This window comes from Anolis carolinensis, chromosome 2 (assembly GCF_035594765.1).
Source record: "Anolis carolinensis isolate JA03-04 chromosome 2, rAnoCar3.1.pri, whole genome shotgun sequence".
Taxonomy (NCBI): Eukaryota; Metazoa; Chordata; class Lepidosauria; order Squamata; family Dactyloidae; genus Anolis; species Anolis carolinensis.
This window is the reverse complement of record NC_085842.1, coordinates 35,130,427-35,156,953: the sequence shown is the minus strand read 5'-3', so window position 1 is coordinate 35,156,953 and position 26,527 is coordinate 35,130,427. Positions and strand designations below refer to the sequence as shown.

General features: G+C 44.4%; 2 protein-coding genes across 4 annotated transcripts; one reads left to right on the top strand and one right to left on the bottom strand.

Moving 5' to 3' along the window:
- Positions 1-188: 188 nt before the first annotated feature.
- Positions 189-13,361, top strand: LOC103277983 (uncharacterized). 3 transcript variants are annotated; one of them, XM_008105465.3, is made up of 3 exons: positions 189-2,310; positions 9,923-10,031; positions 11,552-13,361. In XM_008105465.3, exons 1-3 carry the CDS (start codon positions 2,050-2,052, stop codon positions 12,034-12,036), a joined length of 855 nt encoding a protein of 284 aa, XP_008103672.1. In that variant the 5' UTR covers positions 189-2,049; the 3' UTR covers positions 12,037-13,361. The 3 variants fall into 3 exon arrangements, with proteins under 3 accessions (XP_008103672.1, XP_062829850.1, XP_062829849.1); XM_062973780.1 differs by lacking the exon at positions 189-2,310 and adding an exon at positions 2,394-9,297; XM_062973779.1 differs by lacking the exon at positions 189-2,310 and adding an exon at positions 2,407-6,043.
- A 221-nt stretch (positions 13,362-13,582) lies between these two features.
- Positions 13,583-25,025, bottom strand: dalrd3 (DALR anticodon binding domain containing 3). Its single transcript, XM_062973778.1, has 13 exons — positions 24,759-25,025; positions 23,176-23,474; positions 21,512-21,777; positions 20,967-21,025; positions 20,726-20,848; positions 20,249-20,319; positions 19,544-19,602; positions 18,693-18,775; positions 17,724-17,847; positions 17,170-17,228; positions 16,250-16,363; positions 15,262-15,330; positions 13,583-13,907 (listed from the first exon to the last, which is right to left on the bottom strand). Exons 1-13 carry the CDS (start codon positions 24,951-24,953, stop codon positions 13,788-13,790), a joined length of 1,641 nt encoding a protein of 546 aa, XP_062829848.1. The 5' UTR covers positions 24,954-25,025; the 3' UTR covers positions 13,583-13,787.
- Positions 25,026-26,527: the final 1,502 nt, after the last annotated feature.

Here is a 26,527-nt window from a genome sequence, read left to right as displayed (position 1 = left end):
GATTTACCATTAACGGACCTGGCATTAAACAGCAAAAGCTTTAATCCGAGGGGGCTGTCATGGAGGCTACCACATCTAACCTTCTCCAGGGTCGCCAGAACTCTAGTGCGCTTCTCCCTGGGTCGATGGTAATTATTTCTCCCCCTCCCCCACACGGTCACAATGGTCCCCCCCCCCCCCCCCCGGTCATGGCCCACCCCCTCCCCTGGGGCCCAGGCAGGTGAAAGCTGAAATATATACTAGCGGCCCTATTTTTTTTTTTAATAAAGGATGCTTTCTCAGTACTGTTCATTTACAGATACTGCTGGCCTCCTGTCAATGTGCTTGGAAAGGATAATTGTGCCCTGTTTTAGCAGCTCTTTATTAGCAGTGCCTATGATACTGAATATGGCAATAATCCATGTTTACCTGGTACCAGTCCATCTGCTTTCCACTGTGTGATGGTTGAAATTGACAGATATGTTGTTTTATAAATATAGCCTGGCTTCCAGCCTCTATTTTCACATTGAGGTGAAACCAGAACTTTGAAAAGTTGTGTTTTTGTATTAACCAGTTCTCCCCGTGAGCATAGCAGGAGGATCTTAGGAATTAGAGTATAAAGGAATGTAATTTATCCAGGAGCTGGCTCCAGTGACATGGGAAATTGTTTTGTACTAAGTTATACTATTCGTTTGTTTGTCTAGTCAGCAGGGCTACTTGACTTTCAGTGGTTGTTTGAGGCTTCAGACTGAGATCTTTCCTATCATCACCTACCTGATGTCTTTGGGCTCTGTCTGTGACCTTGCTTCTTGTGGATACTTAGTCCTCTTTGGTCCTTATAGGCCCACTCGATTGCTCAGAACATCAGATGGATCACATTTGTCTGGATTTGCAGAAATACCTGACCATAAGATGCCTGCTGTGAGCAGAACCCATAGAAGAAAGAGTTTCCTATTGATGCCTTACTGAGACAGCTATTAATACTCGTTATATACAAAGAGTATGAAGCAATAGCAAGTTGAATTAGCCTTCTGACTGTATGCATTTGCAGACTGGCAGCTTCTTAAACTGTAGCTCTAAAGGTGGAAAAGGATTTCTGTACAGGGTTGCTGTGAGGTTTTTTGGGCTGTATGGCCATGTTCCAGCAGCTAGAACATGGCCTTACAGCCTGAAAACTCACAGCAACTCAGTGATTCCAGCCATGAAAGCCTTCAAGGATTTCTGCACAATCTCCCCACCACCACCCCTTTTTGGTACCTATTTGGGTAGGGCTGGGTTTTAAGGCTCACTTTCCTGATTCCTGCAGCTGGGAAATGGTGGTAGCATTCATTTGTATGGTCTATGTTCACTGCAAACATCGAGATGCAAAGAGTATCCCGGAGAGAGACACAGGAAGTGCATAAGGTCTGGAAACCCATTACCTTTTTTTTTCTGGCATAAGCTATAGTGGTGGATAAATATGTGTTTATGAATCAGGTAACCCTTCTGTGGGTTTGCCAAAGATCCAGGAATCTGTTTATTGTTTTCCTCTTTGAAGCCAGCAGTCTCCCTGGATGAGGATTTTTCACAGTTCACTCCTGTGGCCCCAGCACTAACTAGGCCACAGTTAAGGGCCCCAACTAGAGATGAGGTTGTGTGGTGCTACAAGACAAGTCCCTTTGTGCCTTATAACTCAATAATTTAGCACTCGAGCACTGGACTGGCTGAGGTTACTGACTGCAGCTTATCTTCATGCATATTTTATGGCATAGATTGCAGTTAACGGGAAGGTCACGCCAAGGCCCCTTTGTGCCACGGTTCAGCTCATAGGAGCTCCAGTCATGCGCTGCTGCTTCCCAATGGCCTTAGGTCTGTGGCCACCGTGGGGAGACACTGAATGTTCTGCAAACAAGAACAGCCTTGTCCTGTGCCACGTGGATCATAAGCTGATGCTGGCTCAAGAAGGGTATTCAGCTTGGATGTCTCTCAGATAGGTGTTCAGCCACTCTGTGCATCTCCAGGCACATGCCTCCAGCATCTGGAGCTTTCTCCTAACTCATCTGGGATGCTACAAGTGGGTCAGTTCATGCGATGCCATTCCAGCCCTATTTTGCCTCCAAAACCTGGCAGAGGCAAGTTGCCAAGGAAGAAGCCTCACAGATGGCACCCCTGGAAGCAACAGCCATCCTCCCTTCAGTGACTGGCTCTGTGGTCCGAGGCTCAGCCCTGCCCACCACGAGTGTCCTCACCTTCCCAGGCTGCACCATGAGGACGAGCGCAAGCCCTGCCTGCAGGAGATGCCAGGGCCGGACAAGGAGCAAAGAGGCGCCTGTCAGAGCCTGGCTGGGAAAGGTATGGCAAGGTCCCTCGTGAGGACACAGCTTTTTGGGAAGTGGTGGGAAAATAATTTTCAGAATAGAAGAGAATTCAGGAGAGCATTACTGGTGAACTTTTTAAAAAAAAGAGTTTTATTGGATTTTATATTCATAATCATAACAGTAATTGGGTTCCAAGGTACTGTTTTCCATTGCTAATCAACCAAAATTAGGATATGTAGAGAATACCCCCAGAAATTTGACATTCACAAAAACAGAGAAGCTTTAAAATGCCACCCACTGACTCCAAAGATGAGGAAGGCCATGTGTTTTGGACTACAAATTGTACAAATAGTATTTGCCAGATAGTGGGAGGAGTAGACTGGAATAGCTGGATAGCCAAGTTTTGTTGTCTTCAGGGAGAGAAATGGCCAGTAAAGGAACCACTAGTTGAAACAGTAAGGAATGCCATGTTTCACTTGAGCTTCATTAGTAAACTTCCTCAAAGAAACCGAACTGGAGGAAAGTATGTTAGATTTCCCCATGCAGGGCAATGCAGTTTTATAAGGCTTGCTTGAAATCTATTTAGATTGTTTAGCAGTATGCATTTTCCAGAGTAAGCAGATTAACAATGACTCAGAATTTCCCCCAATAAATCACTTTAGTGTGTACTAGCTGTGCCCGGCCACGCGTTGCTGTGGCTTAGTCTGGTGGTGTTGGTCAGTCTACATTAGGTTGTATTTATGCTGTGACCTCCACCCTTCTTTATAGTCACATTAGTAGTAGTATTTGAAGTCTGTTACCTTCTTCAATTTTTGTGTTGATTGATAATTGCTTGAGATACTTGTTGTCTTTTGTTTGTTGTTAATCGTGATGTCTGATTCTGCTGAGTGTGGTTTACATCTTATTGTGGTACAATGGTCTTTTTTTTTGCCTGTGTAGGTGTTTATTATTGTTGTTGTTATAGTGGTCATGAAGGCTGGATAAGTTAGATGGTACTGTATTGTTTTTTGGAGGCCCAGTGTAGCATTGACTGGCCTCTCAGCCTCAGTGCCTGGCTGCTTCTTGCCTGTGGTGGTGTAGATTCTTATTGTTGTTGTTGTCATTGTGGTTTTGTGCAGTGGTTGTGTTGTTACAACCAGGAGGCAAGGCTTTTGCGTTGTGTTGTCAAGTTTTGTATTTCTGGGGCATTTAGTTGTGTGCCAAGTTTCGTATTTCTGGGACGTTTAGTTGTGTTGTTATAGTCACGATGCATTGTTGTGAGTTTTATGGGTCCGGAGTGTGGTTTTGTGGTGTGGTTGTGTTGTTACAACCGGGAGGGAAGGCTTTTGCATTGTGTCGCCAAGTTTCGTATTTCTGGGGTGTTTAGTTGTGTTGTTATAGTCACGATGCGTTGTTGTGAGTTTTGTGGGTCCAGTGTGGTTTTGTGGTGTGATTGTGTTGTTACAACCGGGAGGCAAGGCTTTTGCGTTGTGTTGCCAAGTTTTGTATTTCTAGGGCGTTTAGTTGTGTTGTTATAGTCATGATGTGTTGTTGTGATTGTTGTGCGTCCGGATTGTGGTTTTGTGGTGTGGTTGTGTTGTTGTAACCGGGAGGCAAGGCTTTTGCATTGTGTTGCCAAGTTTCGTATTTCTGGGATGTTTAGTTTTGTTGTTATAGTCACTGCGCCCGCAACTTTATCCTTTTATATATATAGACTAGCTGTGCCCGGCCACGCGTTGCTGTGGCGAAGTCTGGTGGTCTGGGAAATAAAGTATTGAGGAATTGGTGGTAGTTAAGGGCAAGGGTAAAGGTTTCCCCTGACATTAAGTCCAGTCATGTCTGACTCTGGAGGTTGGTGCTCATCTCCATTTCTAAGCCGAAGAGCTGGCGTTGTCCGTAGACTCCTCCAAGGTCATGTGGGATGACTACATGGAGCGGTGTTACCTTCCCGCCAGAGCAGTACCTATTGATGCACTCACATTTGCATGTTTTCGAACTTCTGGGTTGGCAGAAGCTGGAGCTAACAGTGGGGGCTCTCTCCGCTCCCCCAATTCAAACCTGTGGCCTTTCAGTCCAGAAGTTTAGCAGCTCAGCGCTTTAACACGCTGCACCATCAGGGGATATTATTTCCTAAAGGTTGTGAATATACAAAATTTTTGATTGTTTTTGTCTGTTGGAGGCAAGTATGAATGCTGGAATGAGGAAAAATGATTAGCATGTAATGGCCTTGTAGCTTTAAAGCCTGGCTGTTTCCTTCCTGAGTGAATTTTTTGTTGGGAGGTGTTAGCTGGCCCTGATTGTTTCCCGTGTGGAATTCCCTTGTTTTCAGAGAGGTGTTGTTTGCGATATTTTATGTGCTTCTACTGTCTGTGGTCCTGAGAAAACAGAGGAATTGCCAGACTTTGATGATGGGAATACTTTGTTGGGAGGTGTTAGCTGGCCCTGATTGTTTCTTGTCTGGAATTCCCTTGTTTTCAGAGTGGTGTTGTTTGTGATATTTTATGTGCTTCTAGTGTCTGTGGGCGTCAGAAAAGAGGATTTGCCAGACTTTGATGATGGGAATACTTTGTTGGGAGGTGTTAGCTGGCCCTGATTGTTTCTTGTCTGGAATTCCCTTGTTTTCAGAGTGGTGTTGTTTGTGATATTTTATGTGCTTCTAGTGTCTGTGGGCGTCAGAAAAGAGGATTTGCCAGACTTTGATGATGGGAATACTTTGTTGGGAGGTGTTAGCTGGCCCTGATTGTTTCCTGTCTGGAATTCCCTTGTTTTCAGAGTGGTGTTGTTTGTGATATTTTATGTGCTTCTAGTGTCTGTGGGCGTCAGAGAACAGAGGATTTGGCAGACTTTGGTGATGGGTATACTTTGTTGGGAGGTGTTAGCTGGCCCTGATTGTTTCCTGTGTCGAATTTCCGTTTTCAGAGTGTTGTTCTTTATTGAGTGTTCTGATTTTAGAGATTATATTGTTGTGCATTATTGTACCACAGTAATTATTTCATCTTACAATAGAATCTCAGTTATCCAACATTTGGTAATGCAATGTTCTGGATTATCCAACGTAGTGTGCGTTTTAGTAGTCAATTTTTTTGTAGCCAGTGTTTTAAATTGTGATACTTTTTCTGTCAAATTTGTTGTATAACATGATGTTTTGGTGGCTAATTTGTATAACGATTACCTAATTTGATGTTTAATTGGGTTTTCCTGAATCTGTTCTTATTATCCAAGAGATTCAGTTATGCAATGTTGTGCAGGGATGTTTATGTTGGATAAGTGAGATTCTACTGTATATTTATAATTTTGTAAGGAAGGCGTTTGCGTCATCCCCGGGCACTGGAAAAGGGTAAATAAATAAGAGAAGAGGAGAAGAAGGCGCTCTGTACCTGCTCAGGGGCCAGGCGGGAGGCGTGGTGGGGTAAGGTCTGCCCTTCTCCTTTGCCCCTCCATCCCGGCCCTCCCTCTCCTACCGAAGGCGGCGCCGGTGTGGTGGTGGGTTGGCAGGCCTGGTAGGCCAGGGAAGAGCGGGCTCCGGTGGAGGCGCAGGCCCGGGGCGTAGCGGCTTCCTCCCCGCCTCGCGCTTCCCGGTGCCGGCCTCCATGTTCTTCCCGCGGAGGAGGATAGGAGGAGGCCTGAGCAGCAGCGAGGAGGAGGAGGGGGAGAACGGGGCCGGGAAGGCGGGCGATGGGGCGCTCATCCGCCGCTGCAGGGCCGAGAGGAAGGAAAAGGGGTGGGAAAGGAACCTCCACACACACAGAGAGAGGCAGGACTCGCTTTCCCAAGCGCCTCAAGCGGAGGTAACATTGTTGGCGCGAAACACCGGGAAGGTACTGAGGGAGGGGGAAAGTAGCCTTTTTTGTTTCCCAGGCGAGATGTGAGGCCAGGGGCGGGCCAGCATAGGCCCTCCGGGTGTTTTGGAGTGGAACTCCCAATTCGAGGATGGGGAGCTCAGCCTCGTGAGGCGGAGATGTGCCTTCTCCTGGCGAGTCTCTGGCTTCGGCGGTGGAGGCGGCGATAGAGGGGGAGGGAGGGGGGACGGTTTTGTGTGTGCACGCGCACGCGGGGGAAGAGTTGGGAGGATTGTGTTTGTGCGCATGCGCACATCGCCTGTTGTGTTTTTTTGGTGTTGTGATTGTGTTTTTTGTTTGTTTGTGTTGTATCTTACTGGAGGCGGGGATGATGGATTGCGTTGCCAATTTTCGAGTTTGGGGGGGCTGTAGATTTGTTGTTTTGTCCATCGCCGTGATGCCATCACTCTTTTATATATATAGACTAGCTGTGCCCGGCCACGCGTTGCTGTGGCGAAGTCTGGTGGTATGGGAAATAAAGTATTGAGGAATTGGTGGTAGTTAAGGTCAAGGGTAAAGGTTTTCCCCAGAGATTAAGTCCAGTCGTGTCTTACTCTGGAGGTTGGTGCTCATCTCCATTTCTAAGCCGAAGAGCCGGCGTTGTCCGTAGACTCCTCCAAGGTCATGTGGGATGACTGCATGGAGCAGCGTTACCTTCCCACCGGAGCAATGCCTATTGATGCACTCACATTTGCATGTTTTCGAACTTCTGGGTTGGCAGAAGCTGGGGCTAACAGTGGGGGCTCTCTCCGCTCCCCCAATTCAAACCTGTGGCCTTTCGGTCCAGAAGTTCAGCAGCTCAGTGCTTTAACACGCTGCGCCATCCGGGGATATTATTTCCTAAAGGTTGTGAATATACAATATTTCTGATTGGTTTTTTGTTTGTTTGTTGGAGTCAAGTATGAATGCTGCTATTAGGAAAAATGATTAGGATGTAATGGCCTTGCAGCTTTAAAGCATGGCTGTTTCCTCCTTGAGTGAATTTTTTGTTGGGAGGTGTTAGCTGGCCCTGATTGTTTCCTGTCTGGAATTCCCTTGTTTTCAGAGTGGTGTTGTTTGCAATATTTTATGTGCTTCTACTGTCTGTGGCCCTGAGAAAACAGAGGATTTTCCAGACTTTAATGATGGGAATACTTTGTTGGGAGGTGTTAGCTGGCCCTGATTGTTTCCTGTCTGGAATTCCCTTGTTTTCAGAGTGGTGTTGTTTGCGATATTTTATGTGCTTCTACTGTCTGTGGCCCTGAGAAAACAGGATTTGCCAGACTTTGATGATGGGAATACTTTGTTGGGAGGTGTTAGCTGGCCCTGATTGTTTCCTGTGTGGAATTCCCCTGTTTATTTACTGTCCTGGTTTTAGAGATTATATTGTGCTGCATTATTCTATCCCAGTAATTATTTCATATTAAAGAAGAATCTCACTTATCCAACATTCGCTTATACAATGTTCTGGATTATCCAACGCAGTCTGCCTTTTCATAATCAATGTTTTTGTAGTCAGTGTTTTAAATTCATTGTGATATTCTAGTGGTAAATTTGTAAATACAGTACAGTAGAGTCTCACTTATCCAACATAAATGGGCCGGCAGAACGTTGGATAAGCGAATATGTTGGATAATGAGGAATTAAGGATAACCCTATTAAACATCAAATTAAGTTATGATTTTACAAATTAAGCACCAAAACATCATGTTAGACAACAAATTTGTCAGAAAAAGTAGTTCAGTACACAGTAATGCTATATAGTAATTACTGTATTTATGAATTTAGCACCAAAATATCACGATATATTGAAAGCATTGACTACAAAAATGTGTTGGATAATCCAGAACGTTGGATAAGCGAGTGTTGGATAAGTGAGACTCTACTGTAAATACTACATAGCATTACTGCGCATGGAACTACTTTTTCTGTCAAATTTGTTGTATAATATGATGTTTTGGTGCTTAATTTGTATAACGATTACCTAATTTGATGTTTAATTGGCTTTTCCTGAATCCCTTCTTATTATCCAACATATTCACTTATCCTGCCGGCCTGTTTATGTTGGATAAGTGAGACTCTACTGTATATTGATAATCTTATATTATCTGCTCAGAACTGGATTATATGAGGCTCCTTCTTCACAGCTGTATAAAATGCACACTGAAGTGGATTATATGGTAGTGTGGAGTCAAGATAATCCAGTGCAAAGCAGATAATATAAGATTATAAATGGGTTATATAGCTGTGTTGAAGGGCCTTGAGTCTACACTGCCATATAATCCAGTGCAAATTAGATAATCTGTGGAAGAAATCTAAGTAAGGCCTAAGTCTGCCTGTCCCCTAACTGAATCCTGGCTGTCCCTTGGTTACTAGGCAACCAAGTGGGCAGAGATTAGCCCTCTAAACTGGCAGCAATTGGATTAAAAAAAATATTGCTCTCCCTCTAATTAGGACTTTATTTTTCTTTTCTTTTTGTTGTATCAACCTTGAGGCGTGGATGATGGGTTGTGTTGTCAAATTTTGAGGTTGGGGGGCCTGTAGTTTTGTTGTTTTGTGAATTGCCGTGATGCCATCACTCTTTTATATACAGTAGAGTCTCACTTATCCAACATAAACGGGCTGGCAGAACGTTGGATAAGCGAATATGTTGGATAATAAGGAGGGTTTAAGGAAAAGCCTATTGAATGTCAAATTACATTATGGTTTTACAAATTAAGCACCAAAACATCCTGTTTGAAATACAAAACCCCTGGAAGCTGGGAACACACTAATATACTGTAGATTAATCATCTCTAGAATCCCATATTGAGCAGAGCAATGGCAACACTGGGAAACAAAAATTTGCTAAATATTTGATATTGGTCAACTGTCTCCAGAATCTCACCTGGAGCTGGGTGGCTCTGTGTTGGGAGGAGGGCTTGGCTTGTGCCTTCCAGCCTGGCAGAACGGGGCTGGGCTGGAGAGCCTCTGAAGGGAGGAGGGGGTCTCTTGTGTTTCTAGGGTGCTATGCCTCTAATGATTCTTGCTTGGGTTAAAAGAGGAGGAGGAGGAGGAAGACAGAAGTGCAAGTTGCTGCAAGGCTGACAGGGGTAGAAGAGGGAGGAGGAGGAGGAAGAAGAGTGCGTGGGGGAGAAAAAGGAAGGAGAGAGAGAGGGGGGATCTGGAGCAAAATGTGTGTGTGTGTGCAGGAGGAAAGGGGGGTCCTCCGCCCACCCACCCAGGTAAGGAGATTACAGAAGGCAGCCAGCTGCTTTGGCTTCTCTCCCTCCCCATTCTTTCCTTCCAATCACGAGCCATTGATTTGGAAACAAGGCCGGTTTGGAGACACGAGGCTCTGCCTGCACCAAGAGAAAGAGGGAGGAAGAGCCATGCGTTTCCTTTTTTTTCCCTCCTCTCTCCCTCCCTCGCATATAAATGGCCCCCCATGGGATGATTCACCCCCCTTCCCTCCCTTCCCTTCGGAGATGCGCTTTCCTCCTTCCAGTTTTTTCGAAAGGGAAAGAGCCACAGCTCTCACCTTTGATTGAGTGAAGGATGCAATGTTTCCAATTGGCCACTAGATGGCGTCGGATAATACGGAGTGTCGGATAAGCGGAAGTCGGATAAGTGAGACTCTACTGTATATAGATGGTCCAGTTTGCCATTGTAGTTTTGTCTGGGCTCCCTAAGAACTAGAACATTGCAACATGTGGCACAAATGAGTATGAAAAGAATATCCCTTCATCTTCCAAGAGTACACATCTCAAAAAATGCTATTTGTAGTCACCAGTTTTCTTGACCCACACCATTGTCTCCTACTTCGTTTTTGTTTTTTGTTTTTTTTGGTTTTGTTTTTTTTATATCTAGGTAGGATCTGCAAACAAGCACCAGACGAAATCTGCTCCCAAAGCTCCTTTAATCCCAAGGCAGAAGAGGATGGCGCTTCCCCAGATTCCCAAAGGAGACAAGGATTTAGGTGAGGCTGCCTCTGATCCCACCCGTTTTAACAAGGTGGCAGTGAACACTGAATTAGGAAAACTTTGGCCCTCCCAATAATGTAGTTGTTACTGTGTACCTTCAAGTCATTTCCAACTTATGGCCAACTTATGGGTTTTCTGGGGCTGGGTTTGTGTGACTTGCTCAAGGCCATCCAGGGGCTTTCCATAGCCAAGCTGGGGATCAAACCCTGGTCTCCAAAGTCATAGTCTAACTCTCAAATAATCCTTACATTTGCCATGTTTCCTGGAACTAAAAGGCTTACAACATCTGGAAGCCAAATGTTTCCCACACGAGCCTTTGGGCTACGGCTTCTTTGCCTGTATTTGGGAAGCGGTTTTGCCTATGATGAAGGTTGGAGGAACAGCAACAGCTCCCAGTTTTACAGACCCTGGAGGCCAATACCGTATTTCTTCAATTGTAAGATGCCATAGATTGTAAGACGCACCCTAACTTCAGCACCAATGACAACAAAAATATGTTAGGTTGCTGTGAGCTTTCCGAGCTGTATGGCCATGTTCCAGCAGCATTCTCTCCTGATATTTTGACTGCATCTATGTCAGGCATCTCCAGAGGTTGTGAGATCTGTTGGAAACTAGGCAAGTGGGGTTTATATATCTGTGGATTGTTCAGAGTGGGAGAAAGAACTCTTGTCTGAGAGAATACTTCTGGAACATGGCCATACAGCCTGGAAAATTCACAGAAACCCAGTGATTCTGGCCATGAAAGCCTTCAACAACACAAAAATATGTTGGATACATGTGCAATTCTAAGATGCCCCCCCCCCCATTTTAGAGATGTTTGTATAGGAAAAAAGGCATATTGAAGAAATACAGTAGTTTACCATGGACTTACCTATAGATTTCACTAATAGTGCAGTACACACTTTGAACATAGTTGTTATACTCCAGAAACTTTATTTTCATGATTGTCACAAACGATGTCGAATTGGTTGAGATAATCATTGACAAACTATCGCAAAATATGCTGCAGGATGTCCCTCCCGCAAAAAAGGTTTTGGCAGTTTAATAAACTTTTTCCATGTTTGTGTGATAGAACCAATTAGGAAATGATATTTATAGCCCAGAATTAACAACCATGTTGCATTGTGTTATCACAGTTTTCTGTCTTGTGTAGATCAGGTATGGGCAAACTTGGGCCCTTAAGCGGCTGAGGGGGAAAAGGAAAGGGCCTGAGGCTGTTAGGAATGGTGGGAGTCGAAGTTCAAAACATCTGGAGGGCCCAAGTTTGCCCATACCTGGTATAAAAGAATGGGACTTCGTATTCAGCCAGAACAATAGCAAGAGGCAGCTGTGTGCCTCCATAAGCAGGGGTTTTATGCCTGAGTCCTTTCCCATGTTTCCCCAAGAGAAGCCCTTCCTCTCCCTTGATCTTGACTCACTGGGCCAGACTCGAGCTCAGTGCTGCCAGAGCTTGGCTGCTCTTGCCTGGTCGCATGCTTCACTAATGCCACTTCTGCTCCCATTTCTCCCACCTCAGCGAAACCAGGCCAGAAGCGGCCATGCCTTCCTGCCCGCTCCTCCCATGCCAAAGCAACCCCTTTGGGCAATCATGACATGACGCCCTGGGCTGGGCCCTCCCAGTCCGAGACTTCCTTCCATGCGCTTTTCAAGCCCATGGTGTCCTTCTTGCACAGTGTCCCTTTCTCGGCAGTAGGCTCGCCCGGCTCCTGCCCCTTCTTTCCAGACCTTGGAGAGAAGGGCTTCGACGCCGAGGGGAAGCAGAGGCAGAAGGCGGTTCTGATCCAAGGCAAGGCCAAGCAGAAGGGCCGGAGCAGGGGCTCACCCAGGCGCCTGCAGAACAAGTGGGAGGCCGTGACGCTGCCGCCCGTGCCCAGAATCACCAACCTCAGCTTCAGCCCAAATTTCACTTTCTCGTTCTTTGAGCTGCCACCTCATCAGAGCCAGCAGTCCTGGGTGCAACGCCAGCAGCTCATCTGCCTACTGATGAAACAACTGAAGTAGCAAGTGCCTTTGCCAGAAGGTGCAGGAGGAGAGGACAGCAGCCTGATGCAGAACCTAAGACCTGCCAGCCTCTATAAGAGGAGGACTCACCTACAATTCAAAGAAATTGTGGCTTCCTGCTACTCAAATGAGCTGAAATAGCAAGCCTTTCATTATTTATTTGCTAATGTATATATTTGCTAACCTGTATTATATGTATATGTTGATTTGCCACTTTGACAGTACCTCTTTAGTGTGGGAGGGATTATAGACATGTGATTGTACTGAGCATGTTCAGACTCAGGACTCCATTTTGTACTCAGTGTCTGCTGTCCACCTCAGTGGAGGTGGATGTGTGTCTGTTTTACACCTCAGTGAAGGTGAATGCATGCTGCTATTAGGACTTCAAGTAGAGAAGTATGACTTAAGGACTTAAGTGAGTACAACTATACCTAAAGACTATGGACTGTTATTAAGAATAATCAGCACACAGAGAAATACAGCCTATCTATAACTGAACCTAAATATGAAGTGTGCCTGTATGGTGAATTAATCAAGATATCTGTGAGTAAACAAGATGTTATTTTTCAAAGAAGACTTTGTTTTTTTATCTCTGCGTGCATATTTTAAACTAAGATTTTTCAAGGGAGTGTATATCTTTTGAGCAATTACAAACTGAAACTGCAGTTTCAACTTCAAAGAAACAACCATCCTCTGGTAACAATATATTGTTGTAGTGGCATATCTTAGTCCTTAGCAGTTCAAATACATGGTTCTTCAGTTTAACAGCTGATTTATCTGTGTGCCATTACATGAATGCTTATGAATTCAAAGGGTTGGCTTCTAACAAGGTCATCCTTTTCTTGACTACTGGTTTTCAAAAGGTGGTCTCCACAAGTTCATGGATAGAGATTCACATTTGCCAAACAGATATTACATCATTTTTCCTTTTCAATAAGGTTATGATTGTCATTTATTTCCAAAGGGATATCTGTCCAGTTATTTCCAATAGGTTATGTCCAACAAAAAGAAGTAGGTGCATCATCTTACTTCCATTTCCTCCTCCATTTAGTTGCAGTTCTTTCTGTGCATGTTTGTGACCACAGACATTGAGCGCTCCCAACCTGTCCTGCCACAGCCAGCAAGAACCTTGGTCCTCTCTCCCACCTTGTGCCGTTCAGATAGATTTCGTGCAACAGGCATGGGTAACAAGTGTGTGTTCTTTGTCTACAATTTCTTTGTTTCCACCAACTATGCCAAAAATAATTTTCTGTAAAAGGGTGGGGACACTTCCCAAAGAGCTTCACCTATTTCACGACAGAATAAAAACAAACAGTGGCCTATTATTTGCATTTGTTGTGGTTCTTTCTTTTGGTTTGTGCAATTATCTCCCCTTTGCCATTCCCAACATCTACTATGAGCAAATGGGAGGAAAAGGGGCAACACAGATGGGAGTATTGGGCTTCCTTAGATGCAGTTTTTAAATCTATGCATGCTCCTAACTAGGATTTCACAATTTTAGCGCCAAATAATCTTGGTAGGCAATTCAAGACCAAAGCGTGACAACCAAGTTCTGTTCTGCTTTATTCCTTTCTGCTCAACTCAAGGCAGACTGGGCCACGGGAAGGCAGTCAGCGTCAGAGCAAAGATGGGCCAGCTGTTTCAGATCAGAACCTCTGAAGATGCCAGTCACAGATGCAGGTGAAGCATTAGGAGAGATTGCTGCTGGACCATGGCCGTACCGCCCGAAAAACTCACAGCAACCCTCTGTTTCAGATCTGGCAAAGGGGAGGCAGGTGGAGGGTGGCCAGGGCACTGTGGAACACTTCTCTCACTGCCCTCATCAGCTGTAACCTGGCAAACATCTGGCTGAAAAGGTGAGGGCGAGGCTCCTGTTGGAAACAAACAAAACAATTTCAAGGCACAGCAGAAGTAGCTTTCTAGTGCTGTTGGCCTTGTGGGGAAATAGCTGGGATTTCTCTTGATGCCATCTCAATTCCCCTTTCTCAATAACTGTACCTGAACTTCACCGCATAGAGATACTTCTGAGATTTGCTGAGGAGGAAAGTATTTGCAAAGAATTCTGTCCTCTGCAGCAAGTGGGAATGGGCTCTCTGTGTCATGGGACTTTTAAGTGGGCAGCAAAGTTAGTGACCCCTCCGACACTGGGCACCCTCTTCCTTGTGCCACTCAAGGAAGAGGGTGCCCACTGTAGGGCGAAGTTTAGAAGACTGACCCTTTTGCTTTACTCAAATTATTTAAACATTTTGCATCTCTAAAAAAGTAGTTTTGATGTTGCAAAGCAACAGAGAATAACTTTAAAGCAGGCCTGCACAACCTGTGGCCCTACCCACAGATTGGGTAGGCCTGCTTCAAAAGGAAGTGACAGAATTCCTGTAAAGGTTCTACCGCCAGATCACTTTCCCATTAACCAAAGTTTTATTTATTTATTTATTTTTTTATTACAATATTTATATCTCGCCCTTCTCACCCAATAGGGGACTCAGGGCGGCTTACAATAAAACACACATATAAAATTGTATAGTACAATGTGAATCAATTAAAAAGTTATTAAATTACATCAGACATTCATAAAAACACTTATAAAATGCAGATGGGCATGTTCCGAGTCTAAAAGACTGGGTCTGTCAATTGAGTTCCAGCATACATAATAATAATAATTAGTGCTGCTAATTGTTATTCGAAAGCCTGGCCCCACAACCAAATTTTGACTTTCCTACAGAAAGATAGGAGGGAGGGAGCCTGCCTGACTTCAATGGGGAGGGCGTTCCATAGGCGGGGAGCCACTACTGAAAAGGCCCTGTCTCTCATCCCCACCAGCCAATTGCAACAAATTAATCCCTACTTTACATAACATATGCTATATATTTAAAAGTGTTCAAGTATGTTTCAGCACAGAGAATGCCAAATGGTAACTGATGTTTACCTTATGTGTTCTGCATGTGGTCTACATCTAGGTTTGTGATTAAAGTATGTATAACTCACACCGAACCCACCCTTTCTTAATCTATATCCACCTTGTAGATAGAGTCTATGCTGATGCAGTTTTGGAGTCATAGAATAATAGAGTTGGAAGAGACCATGTGGGTCATCTAGTCCAACCCCCTGTAATGCAGGAAAATCACAATCAATGAACCCCCAACAGATGGCCTTCCAGCCATCTCACAACTCTTGTGTAACTTATTATATACTCTCTACAAGCCATGCTCCTTACTGGGTACCTACCCCCAAGATATGCACTCGGTTGTAGTAGGAACTGAAATCCATGCTTAACTGGATCAAGAACTTGCAAACCTAAAACACAATGCAGATCAATTCCTCATTTACAAATCCTTCACAGAGGAAAACAGTATAATTGTCAATAGAACTGGGATACATGAAACTGTCTTGTATTAAATAAGATTACTCATCCATCTACTAACACAAGTTCTATGATTTTATACAGGGGTCTTACCTATGGCTCTCTATAGTTGATGCCCTTTTCAACTGACAGCACGAGGGCATATCAGACTGCAAAAGATGTGCTATAGTGCTCATCTTTGACCCTGCCTGTAGCATGTTTGTCATGGGTCATGCATTCCAACATACAGTTACGTTTTGATTTTAGATACACTTCGGACTCTAGTCCTATGACTGGGGCATATGCAGAAAAGCCCACCCCTGCCAATTTAGCTAGTACATTAAACAGAAAAGTTTCCAGGCAAGGCTTAAGACTAGATATAGCTTTTCAGTCATACTTGGAGCTCAAAAGAGCAAGCTCAGGTATGAAAACAAGGTCTGGATCAGTTATAGCAGGCATAGGCAAACAACCGGCTGTTAGGAATTGTGGGAGTTGAAGTTCAAAACACCTGGAGGGCCCAAGTTTGCCTATGCCTGGCCTACAATCAGTATCAAAACCCTTCTGCATTTAGGCTAATAAGAAATTGCTTCTTTCGACTGCAGGAAGCTAAGAAATACTGTGAACATTGTCAGCATTTCCCTGAGATCTGCAGATCATGGGCAGCCCTACCAGGATTTGTGGGGAGGCTTCATGAAAGGAGCCCTCTTTCCTAAAGCAAAGCACCTGCCAGGTGAAGGATTGAGCTCATCCAAAGATTATCCCTTGACATGCTGGAATGATGCACACATTCATACATACACAGAGAAGCCAAGACTGAGGAAAGGAAAAATAGTGCAACCATCCTGTCCAGCAGTGCCCAAAAACGCAGCTCACCGCTTCAGTGTTGGCTGTGATCCTGAGACCACCATCAGAAAGGGAAAGTTGTATGACACGATCCAGGGTCTCCTGGAAGGGTAAAACACCATTGAATAACAGCAGCCATTCACCCTGAATGAGAAATAAAACACTTGTGTGAGTCACATTAGAGGAGGAAATGTAATTCCAACAAATGTTGCAGTTTTCATGGGGAAGGGTCCTTTTGGATACACCAGGCATGGTCAAACTGTGGCCCTCCAGGTGTTTTCGGCTTCAGCTCCCACAATTCCTAACAGGCTACCGGCTGTTAAAAATTGCAAGAGTTGAAGTCCAGTTGAGAGAGGAAATAAAGCCTCCTGTCCCAGCCAAGTTATGCTCTGCTAGGAAGATTGCTGTCAACAAAGTTTAAATAGCAGCACTATTGATGGCATCAGGGAAACGTCAGATTTGCCATACAAAGGATACCCCAAAGCCAGTCACCTATGCTACAAAATAGATGAACATTTCCCCTCGATCATTCGGCACTGTGTAAATGGCCAAGTGAGGGATTCTATCACAGCGAGTACCAGCCACACTGAAAAGTATTTGTCTGTGGTACAGAATCTCTGCATTCGGTGAATCACAAAGTTGAGAGTGACTCCAAGGGCCATCCAGTCCAACCCCCATTCTGCCATGCAGGAATTCACAATCAATGCACTCCTTACAGATGGCCATTCCGCCAGTTTAAAAACCTTCAGAGGAGACTCCACCCTACTCTGAGGCAGTCAAACAGTTCTGTCAAGAAATTCTTCCGCATGTTTACATGTAATAACGGCACCCTGGATTTCACAACCTGCTTTGTGCCAATCAAAAATACACATATCTTACATGAACCAACCCTTTACTACAACACATTCTTACAAACCCTTCCAGCCTGGGTCTTCCTCTCCTTTTCTCACCTCTTCCCTGAGAGAGATGTAGTTCAGCTCAGAAGGAGGGGGAAAGGCTGGATAAAGGCCTGGAAAGAGACCACAGAGATTGGTTACTAAGAAAGCCCAAGGAAAGGAAGGATTCAGCAAAATTGGGCCACAAATATTGCGAACTTATATGAAAAAAAAATGGAAAGGAAAGACTGAGGCCCCTTCTACACTGCCATAAAAAATCCAAATTATCTGCTTTAAACTGGATTATATTGCAGTGTAGACTCATATAATCCAAAGCAGATAATGTGGATTATTTGCTTTGAGAAGGGGCCTGAGACACATGACTATGCATCAGTTTTTTCAAATCTGGCAAATACAACAAACCAAGCAAATTAACCAGTATTCCTACCATTCATTCATTTTAGTAATCTATCCTGACTGGCCGAGTTTTGTAATATTGGGAGCCAAAAATCTAAAATCAGGACAGTAAATAAAGAACAACCCTAACAACAACCCAGTCCTGATTCAGGTGCAGCCCTATCTCTCATTATCCCCAGGTGTCAGATGCAATGGCTTGTATGAACTCTCACCTTGCTCTTCTGCCCGCTTGTACGTTTCAAACAGCGTGGCCAGCCGAGCACAATTGTACATCACAAAGGCTCCGCTTTTGGTCCCCTTGGTGGAGATGCTGGCCTCTTCAACATCCAGAAGAACCTATGAAGAGGGAAATCAACTATGTTGGGGGAGAAGTGCTCTAACCTATGTTTGTATTCCTATAATGTTCCCCCATCCATCCTTGTGCTGTGATCCCAGGCTCTGCTACTGTCCCTAATGCCTGGACTTCTACTGACTTGTTCAAAAACAGTCTCTGCTGCTGCTGGTATGATTTGGATCAGGGGAAACCCTCAAGGTATTTTGGCCCTCCAGATATTTAGGACTTTATCTCACAAAGGCCCCAAAATACTGGGAAAAATGCAAATGGACTGTGATAATTGTAGTCCAAGCATGCAGGGAGCCAAAAGATTGACCACCCTTGGGTTTCCTAAGCATGCTTCATTTATACTTATTTCTTGGATGCCCCAAGCTGCTTCATTTATAATTATCAATAGTCTACAAATAATATTTTAGCATTTGGTAAGTCAGCAGTTGAAACGTATACAGAGAACTGTATGGACTGCCAACGAATGGTCCACTAATTGTCCAATCGAACATTCTGCTAAAAAAAATCAACATTCAGAATCGGATTTACAATTGTCTACATTTGTGTAAGAAATGCTGCCTTTGTAACACATCAGCATTAATAATTTTGTCCAAATATATTTTAGTCAATGTCATAAAAACAAAATGGTTACTAGTTTAGTAGTAATCTGTGTGGCTAAAATCATGTGGCTTCTCTACAAAGACCACATTGCCTTCTGAATGACCATATGAGTCCCTATGGGGAGATAGGGCAGGATATAAAGAAATTAATAATAATAATAATAATAATAATAATAATAATAATAATATTATTATTATTATTATTATTATTATTTATGCATAAGATACTTCAAAATTACCTGACTTTGATGGTTTATGCTGAGCATCTCAAACCGGATGGCAGCTGCTGTTAGGACATTGACTATTTCAGTCCAGGTATCATCTGGATGAAGAAAACAAAAGAAATACACTTGTCTATCAACAAGATACTCAAGCAAGCTCAAAACTTACAGACCGAGGAGATCTAGGACAGTTGTTCTTAACCCCCATTTTTGGGAGAGGCAGTCATGGACCTCCTTGGAATATGATGAAAATTATGGAGTTGCATTTGGGAATTGATTTTCTTCATAGAGATGAAAATTACTTTAATAAAGTTAATTTTTGTCATTACACTGTAGGAAACAGCCTTGATAGTAGTAAATATGAAACTGAACCGTGGTGGGAGGTGAGGTGGGGAGAAAGAGAGAATGACATGTTTATGCCTTGTTCATGAGCTTTCAAACACATCCATGGATCTTCTAGAAGTCCACTGACTTATAGTTAAGAGCATCGAAAAAATGGCCATTACTTTCTGATCAAGACATTGGATTGGATGAAAATATTAAAAGAGTGGAGGAGACTCCAAATAATATCTTGCAAAGGGCTGGAGAGTATTACCCAACTGAACCAGGAAGCAGATATAACATAAATAAGCCATTGTGTTTTAAACTGTGTATATTGTTAATGTATTTGCGCTGTTACTTTTGTAACATTGTGAGCCGCCCTGAGTCCCCACGGGGAGATGGTGGCGGGGTATAAAGTTTTTTTAATTATTATTATTATTATTGATCAAGAAGATGCACCTGAATGTTGTGAAAAATATTGAAACTTTTAGAAAGTAGCTCAGGGGAAAAACAAAACAACACCCAATTAATGACAAGACAACCATTACCCTGAGAAAGATCTCCATACTTCAGCACTGAAGCCTCGTACATTTGGGAGTGCCGCAGCCTGTAAAAGATAGTACAAAATAGTTTGTAATGTCTCAGCAAAAGAACCATGTGACTTGTATGGTCTGTAAAATATAAACTACTCCACTGATGCTGAATCAAAGATTGACTAATAGAAGTGCTAATGGGAAGGGAAAGGGCAGGACTCCACTCACATCCAGTACAACCCTTTAAGTTCAATAAAGGTAAAGCTAGTGTTGTTTTGCCATATCTTTAGCTACACTAGGGAGCAAACTCTAGTCTAACTAAAGATATGGCAAAGCAGCATTAGTCTAAGCTGACTGATTACAACCTGGTCCTTAATCACTCAGTCAAAAACTGTCTTTTCATTAAAAACTAATGTTGTTTTGCCATATCTTTAGCTAGACCAGGGTTTGCACTCTGATGACTGGGGTCTAGGAAACTACACCAGCTAAATTGGGAATGAGGGCTTGCACATCATCCCAAATCAGCTGCCTATCAAGCACTTGCCATCCATGATGGCTGTCTTTCACTGGCTGCTGCCCAGAAAAAAAAAAACTATAGGCCCTCATTGACAGGATTTCCTGCTTGCTCCAAATTTAGAGGAAGAGAAAATGCTATTACTGTTCTTAACAAAAACAATCAAGTTCTGAATGGGAAGCAGCTAGGAAATAGGGGTAACTTACTGGAAATAATGAAGACTGCTCAAAGGAGAGGCAGAGCGGATGGTTTTCACAGGCCCACAGACAAGGTGCTTCTATGGAGAGGATAAATACAAAGCTGTAGTTACTACTAGCAAGTAACATGTTGATATGGATTGATATACATTATGGATGCAACACTGTGGAAAGGGGTTGTTGGAAAAGTTTTATGGTAGCCTATCCCAACTTTCCACCCTTTCAATATATATGGGATTCAACCTCCAGTCATTCCTAGACAAGTATGGCAACAGCTACAGTCTGACCCAGGCACGGACAAACTTCAGCCCTCCAGGTGTTTTGAACTTCAACTCCCACAATTCCTAACAGCCTACTGGCTGAAGTCCAAAACACCTGGAGGGCTAAAGTTTGCCTGGGCTTGGTTTGACCCATTCACAGGAAACCAGTTCTAGAATTCCTGTCTTATATGCACACATCACCACCAAAGGAAAGGTTGCTCCTCACCTGGGGACCTGGGAGTGTTTGTAGAGCAACCAGCCTCCACAGCAAGTCCACCTTCTGCTGCTGGAAGGCTTCCTCATGGCTCACCACATGCACAACGCTGCAGCTCCTTCCTGGTGCATCTGCCTGGCAATTTGCACAAGAGATGGGTAAGGGTGCCATTTGAAAAGCAGTTTGCACAAGAGATAGGTAAGGGTGCCATTTCAAGCACAGCAACAGTGAACCCACTCAGTGTTTTGCTCACCGTGCATCGCAAGACCACGCGGTGCAGCTCAGCTACATGGCAGAGTTTTTCCTCAGTCACTGAAAAGGAAAAGAGGATTCATGAAAGGCTGTCAGCCCCTGTTTATTTATTTATTTATTTACCATATTTATATCCCACCTTTCTCTATCCCGAGGGGGCATTACAGCTTACAAATGGCACTTATACAGTGCCTTAGATGTAAAACACATACACGGTAGGCTGTTATGCATTGTGGGAGTTGAAGTCCAAAACACCTGGGGGGCCGAAGTTTGTCCGTACCTGATGCAGTAGTTTTGAGTGATGGACCAGGACTCTGGGAGCCAGGTTTTGAATCCCTGCTCAGCCATAAAAGCCCATTGAGTGATCTTGGACACATCAAACTCTCTCAGCCTCAGAGGATGATAATGACAACCCCCTTTGAATAAACTTAGCCAAGAAAATCCTGTCATAGGTCCACCTTATGGTCACCGTTGGTCAGAAACACCTTGAAGGCACAGGACAACAACAAGGCAGAAGAGACAATAGAGATAGAAGAAGCTACCTACCAAGAAAGACATCAAGGTTAGAGTCATAACCCTCTAGATGCTCTTGTTCCTTCAGGATCCCTTTCAAGTGCAGTTTACACACAACGCCATCCTGGTCCGTAGGAGCAAATGTAGCATAGGGACAGCGACGGAGGGCTTCCTTCATGGCTAGAATGTCCTCAAGGTTTGGGGAAGTTTCTAACACCGAAGGCCATTCAACTCGCAATTGTCTCAGAAAATGATGGCTTTCCTCATCCTGCAAAGCTGGGACTAAATGAACATCTACCCTGGATGGCAAAAAAAGGGGGAGGTCATGCAACATTGGCCATAGAACAAGCAAAGAAAGAAGAATCAAAGTCCTCTACGTACAACCCAGGACACAGGCTATCTGGTCTAGTTCAAACCTAGCTAGCTGCTCTCCATAAGCCACCAAAAGTAGCATGCACGATCCAAAGTGAGCATATACAAAAATGCATATACAGGTACAATACATATCCATATACAGTAGAGTCTCACTTATCCAATATAAACAGGCCGGAAATGTTGGATAATAAAGAGGGATTAAGGAAAAGCCGGTTAAATGTCAAATTACGTTATGATTTTACAAATTAAGCACCAAAACATCATGTTTTACAACAAATCGACAGAAAAAGCAGTTCAATACACAGTAAAGTTATGTAATAATTACTGTATTTACACATTTAGCACCAAAACATCACAATGTATTGAAAACATTGACTATAAAAACACTGACTACTAAAAGGCAAACTGCGTTGGATAATACAGAATGTTGGATAAGCGAGACTCTACTGTATATAATATGATCGTTGGAATTCAACTCCACGCTACCCAAGTCTGCAGTCCTCAATAAAGAGTAGTTAGTTAACTTAGGATAGGCTGAGGGAAATCGCCCCCCCCCCGACTCCTGAATGACAGTTGGAATGTATCTATTTCTTCTCTTCTCTCTGTTTCTGCTCTCATTCTGATTGGTTGTGTAGAATTGACTTTTGTTTCTTCATTTGATTGTGTGCTGTGTGTATTGAGCTCTCTGTCTGCTTATGTGTCAGAAGAGATGTGTGCTTGGAGATTTTCCCCTCTATTTTGAACCCTAGCAGAGATGGAGTTTAGAGTAGCTAGGACCCAGTTCTTTACTATTAAGAAATGTAGTTATTATTTTGGTAAATAAACCTTTTGTAATCTTCAAGATTGAACTCTGGATCTTTGCCTCTTAAACTCTAAATTCTTTACAGCCACATAGCACTTCACACTCTGCTTGCTGTGAGCAGAATGCTCAACTATAAGTATCCTGCTTTTGTATTTTGAATGATCTGCTGTATTTTTTGGGATAACAATAATATCTAATAATATCACTTCTCTCTTTGTTATAGAGCAGGTGTGGGCAAACTTGGGCCCTCCAGGTGTTTTGGGCGTCAGCTCCCACCATTCCTAACAGCCTCAGGCCCTTTCCTTTTCCTTTAAGCTTAAGCGGCTGAGGGGGAAAAGGAAGGGGCCTGAGGCTGTTAGGAATGGTGGGAGCTGACGTCCAAAACACCTGGAGGGCCCAAGTTTGCCCATGCTTGTTCATAACTATGTGCATTGCCCTTTCTCCTTCCTCCACACCCCCGCACTGTAAAATATTCAATATTGGTTAAGCCATTCCCAGTAATGGTGGTACCCCTCCTCACCCTTGAGCGTGGAGCAAGCCGGCCAGGTGGTCCGCAACCAGGATGGCCCTGAGGTGGCTCAGGCTGAGAGAGGCCAGGCCTTTGCGCCCGTGGAGGGGCACACAGTTGAGGAGGATGCTGTGCCCACCGCCTCTCTGTTGAGGCTTTGTATATGTAGGGATGGCAGTCAGGATCTTTTCAAAGGCAGCAGGCCTCTCCAGTTGCACAGTCAGTCCGGCTGAGCCCTCCTGGCAGCTCTGAATGGGGGGCACTCCTGGGCTTTTGATAGAAAGCACACTCTCTGCAATGCCATGGGGAACCTACAACAATGACAGACAGAAGGGAGAAGTCGCATGGAGACTGACCATGAAGAGCAGGCCATAGGTAAAGGTAAAGGTTTTCCCCTGACGTTGTTCAGTCATGTCTGACTCTGGGGGTTGGTGCTCAGCTCCATTTCTAAGCCGAAGAGCCGGTGTTGTTCGTAGACACCTCCAAGGTCATGTGGCTGGCATGACTGCATGGAGCGCCGTTACCTTCCCTCCGGAGCGGTACCTATTGATCTACTCACACTGGCATGTTTTCGAACTGCTAGGTCGGCAGAAGCTGGAGCTAACAGCGGCCGCTCACGCTGCTCCCAGGGTTTGAACCTGGGACCTTTCGGTCTGCAAGTTCAGCAGCTCAGTGCTTTAACACACTTCGCCACAGGGGCTCAATGTGTGGTGGATTTAAAATGCCCCGCCCCTTTTCCACTCAAGCCCTGCCCCAAAGACCTCGCCTCTTTAAGGCCCCGCCCCTTTCTATCCAAACCCCGCCTCTTTCCACACACTCTTCAATCTTGTGTGCCTCATAGTAGCACTTGTCTCTTAAAGGCCCCGCCCCCCGCAATCCGGCCCCACCCCCTTTCACGCAAACCCCGCCCCTTTTTCACCCAGGCCCCGCCCCTCTACTATCCTGATACGCCTCATAGCCATTGCCTCTTCAAGGCCCCGCCCCTTTATATCCAAACCCCCGCCTTTTTCCACCCAGGCCACGCCCCTCTTCAATCCTGTCGAGCCTCATAGCACTTGTCTCTTCAAGGCCCCGCCCCTCCACGCTCCGGCCCCGCCCCTCCTCAAACCTGCCCCGCCCACTTTCATGAAAACCGCGCCTCTTTTCACCAGGGCCCCGCCCCCTCCTCAATCCTGCCGCGGCTCATAGCCTCTTCAAGGCCCCGCCCCTTTCCGCCCAGGGCCCGCCCCTTCCCCTTGGCGAACATCCCCTTCAGTGGGAGTCCACAATTCAGAGCAGTAGTTCAATGTGTGGTGGATTTAAAATGCCCCGCCCCTTTTCCACTCAAGCCCCGCCCTTTTATTTCAGGCCCCGCCCCTTTCACAAAAGCCCCGCCCCTCTTCAACACTGCCGGGTTTATAGAACTCGTCTCTTCAAGGCCCCGCCCCTTTCTATCCAAACCCCGCCCCTAAACCCGTCCCTCTGTAGGCCCCGCCCCTCTTCATCCAAACACTGCCCCTCTTCAATCCTGCCTCGCCTCACGCCTTTGCATCTTTAAGGCCGCGCCCCTTTCCATCTAAACCCCGCCCCCTTTCTGCCCAGGCCACGCCCCCTACCTTCCCGTTGGCGAACATCCCCCTCAGGGCCGCCTGGGGCGCCAGGAAGTCCCGGCTACGTAAGTTCTGTGCGCTGCTTTCTTTGAACCAGACCGAGCCTCGAAGGGGAGTTCCTTCTCCGGTTTTTCCTCTGAGGGCGCCGTTTAAGGCCTGCAGGGTCGCAGAGAGGGACAGCCGGCTCTCCGCCGTCTCCATGGCGATGGAAGAGCACTCGCATTCTCCCGGAAGGACTCTATCCTGGAAGAAGAGGAGGGATTAGGGCTAGTTCCGGAACCATGCTGCAGGATGTGACGTCACGACCGGAAGCTAGAGAAATGGGACGTTAGAGGGGTGAAGACCTTGTGACACTAAAGTTCCCAGGATTGGATAGTATTGCCCAGGCCTGGTCCAACTTGGGCCCTCCAGGTGTTTTGGACTTCAACCCACATAATTCCTAACAGCCTCCGGCCTTTCCTTTTCTCCCGCAGCTGCTTCCTGCCCGGGGGAATCCTTAGTTAGGAAGTGTTATCGGGCCCTGATTGTTTCTTGTGTGGAATTCCCGTTTTAGAGTGTTTTTTTATTTACTGTCCCGATTTTAGAGTTTTTTAATACTGGAAATACTTTTATATACAAACGCATGATGCCGTCACAAAGGAGATCCTTACTCATTAGGCATGATAATTATAATAATTTTATAATAACGATAACAACAACTTTATTTTTGTATCCCGCCTCTATCTCCCCGAAGGGACCCGGGGCGGCTAACACAGAGCCAAGCCCAAACAATTACAATAACACAATATCCTTCATGGGTATTATTTATTTATTATTTATTTATTTACTACATTTATATCTCGCTCTTCTCACCCCGGAGAGGATTCAGAGCAGCTTACAAATCAAATGTACATATATTAGCACAGCACAATATAAGCATTAAATTATTATATTGTACTATATCATTATATGGTAATATTATTACTGTAATAATATTACATTTAATATACAATTAATATTATATTATTATTAGTATAATATTGTATTACATTATATTATTATCAATATTATAAGTATATACAATATATTATATATTTATAAATTATTGTATATTATAAATATATATATGTATGTAAAATTAGCATAGCATGTTGCTATGGCACAGGAGACAAGATGGAACAATTTTCTTGGCTCTCAGGTTGGTATGTCTTTCTGGCCCTCCCGTTCTTCACTCTGGTATTATGTCCAGGGCTTGAAGAAGCAAAGTACAAGATGATTTTGGAACTTATATTTCTAGCATTGGAAGGGGAGTTAAGGACTTCACAGCAGATCGATGAACAAAGAGATATACAACACATATTGCACTAAATACATACAGGAGGATGTTCAATGAAGATGTGTAACTATATGGCTCAGAGGCTTCAAGTCTCCAACTTTTTTTAATCCGATAAAAAGATTTTGATTAGAATAAAGTTTTCTTCCTTAGCCACAGTTTATCAACAGAGGAAGAGGAAAAAAGATTAAACCAGAGTAAGTTGTCTTTGATCTAAACTGCCATCTTCTTGGGTTTTTGACTCATGCAGCTCTGACTACATATGCCTCCCCCCTTGTTTTTATTTATCCCTTTCACATTTAGTCACACATAATTGGGAAAGACCCCAAGGGCCATCCAATCCAACCCCATTCTGCCATGCAGGAACACAATCAAAGCCCTCCCGACAGATGGCCATCCAGCCTTACCATCAGAAATAGTTTCCTAATATTTGAGTGGAATCTCTTTTCCTATAATTTGATTC

Bases quoted from the DNA above. Each gene is read 5' to 3' on its own strand.
- LOC103277983 (XM_008105465.3), top strand. From the start codon at position 2,050: ATGCCATTCCAGCCCTATTTTGCCTCCAAAACCTGGCAGAGGCAAGTT. The intron at 2,311-9,922 runs GTATGGCAAGGT...TTTTATATCTAG, and splicing joins TCAGAGCCTGGCTGGGAAAG to GTAGGATCTGCAAACAAGCA. The intron at 10,032-11,551 runs GTGAGGCTGCCT...CTCCCACCTCAG, and splicing joins CAAAGGAGACAAGGATTTAG to CGAAACCAGGCCAGAAGCGG.
- dalrd3 (XM_062973778.1), bottom strand. From the start codon at position 24,953: ATGGAGACGGCGGAGAGCCGGCTGTCCCTCTCTGCGACCCTGCAGGCC. The intron at 23,475-24,758 runs GTAGGGGGCGTG...TCATTGTTGTAG, and splicing joins GGATGTTCGCCAACGGGAAG to GTTCCCCATGGCATTGCAGA. The intron at 15,331-16,249 runs GTGAGCTGCGTT...ATTGTGTTTTAG, and splicing joins TCACAGCCAACACTGAAGCG to GTTTGCAAGTTCTTGATCCA.